Source organism: Camelina sativa, chromosome 2 (assembly GCF_000633955.1).
Source record: "Camelina sativa cultivar DH55 chromosome 2, Cs, whole genome shotgun sequence".
In the NCBI taxonomy this organism is placed as follows: Eukaryota; Viridiplantae; Streptophyta; class Magnoliopsida; order Brassicales; family Brassicaceae; genus Camelina; species Camelina sativa.
Window position 1 is genome coordinate 14,542,347 of NC_025686.1, and position 7,303 is coordinate 14,549,649.

The following is a 7,303-nucleotide window of genomic DNA, read 5'->3' on the forward strand; positions in this document are numbered from 1 at the left end:
GATCAACTCATGTTTGGCTTCCGCATAGACGGGATCGATCAATCCTGAGACTAGACCAGCCGGTCCCATCCATTCTGTTAATTCGAGTTTGATCCCCAGAGAAGTTGGATCGACCGATCCCCCTTATAGATCGATCGATCTCGTCATTGACGCAGAACCAGTTTCAAAAAGTCCTAGATCGACCGCTCCACGTCCAGACCAGTCGGTCCCTNGTATCATCAAGTTGGAGTAAATTCAGGTTTTGAGGGGACAGAGGAGCTGAACTATGTAGGAGGACAAGGGAATTATCAGAATCATGGGTTTAATCAGAATTATNGATACCAAGGAATCAATTCTTGTGGAATCAAAGCCCTATAGGCCACAAATTCCTTTTCCAAGAAGACAAGAGAAGAAACCTCTAGATGAAAAGAAGTATGGTCGGTACAAAGATGCTATAAGTGAGTTCATCGCTGACATTCCCTTTACAGAGGCAGTAAAGCNATGGATTTAGTAGCTCAAATATCCAAGGATACCAAGCCCCATCTACAACTCCACAAGATAACAAACTTGAATTGATGATGCAAGCACTGTTGGAGGGCCATAAGAAAAGTTCTGCTGAGATTAATGTCAAGATTGATAGCATGTACAATGATTTGAATGGGAAATTTGAGAGGTTGAGTTCACGTGTTGATTCCATTGATAAGAGAGTCTCTGCTATTTCTTCTAGCTCTAAGAACAAAGAGTCATGCAATGCTATAACACTCCATGGTGGGATCGAAGATGGGCTGAGTTGTGCTGTGATCAACTCATGTTTGGCTTCCGCATAGACGGGATCGATCAATCCTGAGACTAGACCAGCCGGTCCCATCCATTCTGTTAATTCGAGTTTGATCCCCAGAGAAGTTGGATCGACCGATCCCCCTTATAGATCGATCGATCTCGTCATTGACGCAGAACCAGTTTCAAAAAGTCCTAGATCGACCGCTCCACGTCCAGACCAGTCGGTCCCTGTTGCAGGTATGGGAAAACCCAGCTCAGTTGTTCCTGATGCAGATACCAAGGAATCAATTCTTGTGGAATCAAAGCCCTATAGGCCACAAATTCCTTTTCCAAGAAGACAAGAGAAGAAACCTCTAGATGAAAAGAAGTATGGTCGGTACAAAGATGCTATAAGTGAGTTCACAGCTGACATTCCCTTTACAGAGGCAGTAAAGCACATCTCTTTGTTTAAGAAGGTTTACAATGATGTTGTGGTTGAAGAAAAAGATTTGGTGGAGGTTAAGGCGTTTTTGGCTCGAGAGAAGAGCATTCATGCTCCATCTTTGAAAAGGATACCCAAGTTAGAAGATCCAGGAAGATTTGTTGTTCCATGCTCCATCCTAGGAGTGAACTTTGAGGATTCCCTTTGTGATACTGGATCCAGTGTGAATGTAATGTCTAAGGCTATTGCAGAGAGATTGGGGATTGATGATATGATGGCTTCTATGGTCTCTCTAAAGTTTGCAAATGCTGTCACCACGACTCCACAAGGCTTCATTAATAATTTAGATGTTCGAGTTGGGAATTGCTTGGTTGCTACAGATTTTCATGTTGTGGAAATGAGCGGGGGTTCTGTTATGCCTTTGATTCTTGGGAGACCTTTCTTAGCAACAGTGGGAGCAGTTGTTGACTTGCCTAATAAGGGGATCACTTTCTCCNTCAACGAAGTCCTGGATGGAGACAGTCATTCTTCTAAGAAGAGGTCTAAGAGGGTTAAGAAGAGAGATAAGCCAAAGATAGAGAGAGTAATACCAGATCTTCACATAACCTTGGTACCCCAGAAATATGTTAAAGACACCATTGAGTACAAGGTGAAGTGCAAAGGAATATCTCGGCCTTTCTCTAAAGTTAAAGCCATCCTTACTCCGGAGTTTAAAGAAAAAGGCCAAGAAGCAATGGATGGTATGCTGAAAAAAAACTTTGGAGCTTAAGTTGACGAATTGGAGAGCTTGTTCTGATATGAGTTCTCATCCTCCCATCACTTGACACCTGAAACCACGGTCAAGCTATAGACCTTAAACAAGCGCTTATGGGAGGCAACCCATGGGGTTTGTGCTGGCTTACCCTTTTATTTTTATTTGTCTTAGGATTTTGGTTTTGTTTTTAGGATTTATTATGGTGAAATCACGTCTGGTGTTAAGTGTTTTCAGGAATAGGTTCCAAACGCAGAAGATGCAAATTTTTTTTTTTTTTGTTCCAGGAGGTTCAGATCGATCGATCCTCCTTAAAGATCGACCGATCCCGTTGGTTTGCTGTGGGTATCTCCAAGTTCAATAATGTTACAGATCGGTCGATCCCACCCTGAGTTTGGTCGATTCCATCAACACCATTCCAAAACCAGATGCGAGATCACCGGTTTTTGTTTCTTTACCTTTCTTTTTCTTTTTCATTTTTTCTTATTTTCTTTGTCGGATTCATTCTTTTCTTGGTTTTGCTTTCACACCGGGACGGTGTGAAGTAAGTCCGGGGGAGGGCTGTCTCCAAGTTACTAATGTCGTTTTCTGTGGTTGTTTCCTTTGATTTTTCTTTTATTAGGTCAGTTTGTCGAGTCTAAAAAAACAAAAAAAAACAAAATGGGAAACTATGATCATTTCCAAGAATCTTTTGCTTTGAACTAACACTCTTATGATTGCTTTTGTACCTCTGATTTGGAATGAAGCTTGGAATGAACATGAGCAGTCTCAACACGCCCCAAAAGACACTCGCCAAGGAGAACACTAAGTTGAACCAGAAGTTGTCTCTAGCTTTAACAGGACTTAACCGGATTTAATTTCTTACCTTGGGGCTTGGTATACATCGGACAAGACTCCTCCCTTCAAGCCTTACAAGACGTGCATCTCCTCACAAAGTATGCTTCCCCTCTCTCTTCCCTTCAGTACTCAGTAAAAAAAAAGAGAAAAGAAAAATATAAAAAAAAGAGGATATAGGTAATAAAAGAAGTGAACCGAGGGTTGTGCGTAAACCCGTGCATCTTTCGGAACTCATGGAAACCTGTCCACAAGAAAAGAGCAAAGGATTGATAAAAAAAATAAAATGATACCCTAGAAAATTAGGGAGAAATCAATCCTTTGGAAGTGAGAAAAGAGAGAGGAAAGGGAGCATAAGAGGAGGTCTTGGGCGATAAGAGGTTGAAGGAGTCAACAGTTCAATGATCGATACTCCCATGGTAAGACCACACCTTTTTACTAATCTGATGTAGAGAGACAACGATGGGGAGACTGAAAGTTCTCTAAGGCCGTGGAGTTCAGAGTAGGGAGTGTTGATCCTAATCATGGGCAGAGTACAGAAAGTAGTTCTCGATTTGATGTGATGAATAGTGTGAAGAAGAGATCCCCAAGAATATGTGAGTTTCCACTTTCAAACCTTTTCTCTGTTCTTGAGTTTTTGTCTGTTCTTGCTTGAGGACAAGCAAAGATTCAAGTCCGGGGGAATTGATGTGTCTGCATTTTATAGGGTTTTAACCATAGTTTTTAGGATTGTTTTGAGTCTTTTCCTAGGTCCAAGTGTGCTTTTAGAGTCCTTTTAGTCTTTTGTGAGTCTTTACAGGTCCTAGGTGACTTTGGAAGGAATCTGAGCGTTTTGGGGATGAAAACATGCATCTGGAGCCAATTGGTTGAAGACTGATCGAGCTAGAAGGCAGATGGAATGAGAGCAGAAATACGTTCCGGATCGACTGATCCTTTCGAGATCGACCATTCCCGTCCCCGACGCAAGTTTTCCTTTTTTGTTTTAAACCGACTTTTAGGGTTTTATTTTGATATTTAAGTTAGAGGCACGGCCTCCAGAGACATAAGCTTTATTTTTCTGAGACTATTTTGTATTGAGAGCAAAGGGAGAAGATCTCTAATCCTTCTTGACACTTTGGAGAAGATTTCTAAACCCTATTTTCTATTCTTTTGCAATTCAATTATGTTTTCTTCATTATTGATTTGCTGTTTCTGCTTCTCCATGTCTGAGTAGTTTCACTGTTGGGTTTAGGGTTTCAGAAGGGTTTCTATGATTAATTGATGCTAGATTTGTTAGATTAGGGATTGATCTTATTGTTCTTCATCTATAGTTGTTCTTAATGCTTAAGCTAGATTGATCACCTAGATTAAGATCTTAGGTTTAATTCATCGGGGCACCAAAAGTGTTGTTGAGTTGCTTGAAAAGAACATAGGTGAGCAAGGTGATCCTTAGCCAACGACAGTTGAAGTTGAGGCACCTTGTGAACATAATCAAACTTGAACTTATTGCTTGCTAGGATTGTTTAGATTCAAACGACGGTTTAGAGTTTTATCAATTCCTTGCCTAGATAGCTAATGCTGCGACAGTAGGTTGGTTTACATTCGAGATTTGAGTTCAAGAACGGTGTTTAATGCTATCCCAATTTATCATCTAATTTCGTGGTCATGTCTCCTAACTGATTCCCTGCGCCCAATATTTCCTTTTTGATTTAGAAACAACTTATTTACTTTCCGTTTTTGATTAGTTAATTTATTCACAAAACTTCCTCTTTTGTCTTAGATATATTTAATCTACATAATTTCATAGTGTAATTGTTTGGTCCCTGTGGATTCGATCCTGAAGTGTTACAACGATACCACTAGATCGTGGTGGAGTACACATTAGGTTTTAATTGACCTGTTGATCATAATCCTTCGTTGCATATGATTAAATCGAGTTCGAGCACCAGTCTCATGATAATAACCAAAAGCAGACGAGATAATTATTAACTGAAATTAAAAAGATTTTCATTTGTTATTATTATTAGCTTGAGAAGTAGAAGCTTTGCTTGTGTTACAAGTTCAGCCTTGTTTCCTTTTCCTTATGTTCTTTTTTGACTAAGGAAAATATAATATATGTATCTTTTCTCTATTTTAGTTTAAAAAAAAAAAAAAAAATCCTGAATTTTCTTTTTTGTTTGATTGGTTGATCTCTATTTAAGGAGACTCACATTCTCTGTTTTGTTTTATAAGCTTTTCATAATAGATAAAATTGAGGGAACACGCGTGAAGGTTACTTAAAACCCTAATTAATATTCTCTTATTACTACTCTCAAAGCTTTCTCCTCTGTAAGATCGATGTCAGAACACACAAGAGAAACAACGAAGATCTCCGATCTTCCACAGAAACTGATAGATGAGATACTTTCAAGGGTTACGATGATATCTCTGAGACGGCTACGGTATGATTTCAAACGGTTGAAAGATCTACTCAAAGATCCGATATTCATCAAAAAGCAAATTGCTAATGCTAGATCTACAAGGAAGTATCATGTTCTCGTGGTGTTGAAATATAGGGTTTATTCAATGTGCTCCTACATCAATGAAATTGCCATGAATGATGCTCCCTTGTTCAAACGTGGAATTAAGCTAAACGATCCCTATCATAATAATTTAGAAGTCGATCTGTCTCAAGCCTTTCACTGTGAGGGCATATTGCTATGCACCACCAAAAGTAACATGTTTGTGGTTTGGAACATGTTTACGGGGCAATCTAAATGGGTCGAACAGCAAACCCAATGCCAGATAGACGATGTGTATGCTCTCGGATACGTATACAAAGAGCTGTGCCATGGCTACAAAATCTTGAAGTTTCGGGATAGCTACCACAAAGAATTGGAGATATATGAGTTTAGCTCAAATTCATGGAGAAATCTCGATGCCTTCAGTCCTGAAGGCTACTTAAAATCTCGTGGCGTGTCGTTGAAGGGAGATGTTTATTGGCTGTTTGAGCGGATTAATCAAGGCAATGAGTACTCTCTACTTAGCTTTGATTTTTGGACGGAAACATTACAATGTCTGTGTGTTCCATTTCAATGGAAAGAAGGTAGACACGATACAATAGCTCTATCGGCTGTTAGAGAAGAACATCTTTCGTTGTTATATCAGAGAGAGGCGACACAAAAGATGGAAATATGGATAACCAATGAGATTGAGACCACATCTGTGTCGTGGAAAAGGTTCTTAACAGTGGATTTTAAACCTCATCCCCATATGTTTTCGCGTGACATGAGTTTTTTCATTGACGAGGAGAAGAAAATCGCAGTGTGTTGTGAGAAAGACCAAGAGGATAGGATATTCAACAAGGTATACATTGTTGGAGAAGATGAATACAAAGTGTCTCGCGGTTTTGGTTTTTTCGATTATAGAGGCTACAATAGTTGCCCAACTATGTTTGGTTATGTTCCAAGACTAGTTTAAATCCAGCAATAAATATATACTAGACAGTTGAGTTTATCTAAGAAAGATTTTTCTGAATACAAAATCACCAATCTACATTAAAATCTCGATTAGTTAACCACCGGAATAAAGGCACTTTTCCATTTTTTTATTTTTATGAATTTTTTTGTATATTATTTTTATTATTGTTGACAATTTTGTATGAAAAAAGCTCTATGAGGGCTCTTTAGAATTATTTTCGTTTTCTCTTCAAGGTAAATAAATGCAAGGGAGCGAAAGATAAGAGATACAACAAACCGCCCAAGCCACAGTTGTTTTTAGGCCAGCTTACTATAAAACTAAACCAACATGAAACCTAGATGAACCAATATAAGAAGGACTCTGTTGGAAACTAGGAATGAAAAGTGCCAATATATGAAGAGCTAGGTCTCTCTTTCAATAAAATGAAAGAGTGATAAACATGGAAAATAAGGAACAGCTAAACCGTAGTAACCAGAGAAATACAAATGATAACCTTTAGAGTGAGGATCAAGATCAAGAGCGACGAGGTTTTCTATACGGAAAAGTGAGAGGATGACCTTATTGGTGTCCCTGCAAATGGCCAAAGGTGTGAGGAGGCGTGGAGAGTCAATACCAAACAAAGTGTAAGTGGAGGGTAAGTGAACCGAGAAGATGTTCTCCCATATATGTGCCGTCTTTAACCCTCCACCAAAAGTCTTGCTTATTTCCCTACAGCTCAGATATACAGAGACGACCATCAAGATTGCATAGATCATCTAGTAGGTACCATAACAATCATCAGAGGTAATAAAAGGTGGGGTTTGAACGACTTGAAACATCTCTGCAGTGTGAATATCAAAAACTATGAATTTGGTATTTGGAGTTGAATGTCCATCTTCATCTCCCGTGAGCCAGTAGAGTCAAGAGTGATCCGTTTGCAAACACCGGACCCGGATCACTCCACAGATTATGACTCAAGATATTATGATGATAAGACTAATAGTATTCACGAACCTCCAGGTTTTGTCTTCTAAATCCAAAACCTCGCACGTAGTAGCAGTCAATACCAAATTTGTATATTATATAGCCATACTAGTTTTTTTTTTTTTTTTTTTTTTTTT

General features: G+C 39.0%; 1 protein-coding gene and 1 pseudogene across 1 annotated transcript; one reads left to right on the forward strand and one right to left on the reverse strand.

Moving 5' to 3' along the window:
* LOC104752078 (putative F-box protein At3g17560) lies at positions 5,082 to 6,203 on the forward strand. Its single transcript, XM_010474147.1, has one exon. The coding sequence runs from the start codon at positions 5,082 to 5,084 to the stop codon at positions 6,201 to 6,203; it is 1,122 nt and encodes a 373-aa protein (XP_010472449.1).
* The window catches only part of LOC104752088, a 1,504-nt pseudogene continuing 805 nt past the window's right edge, over positions 6,605 to 7,303 (reverse strand).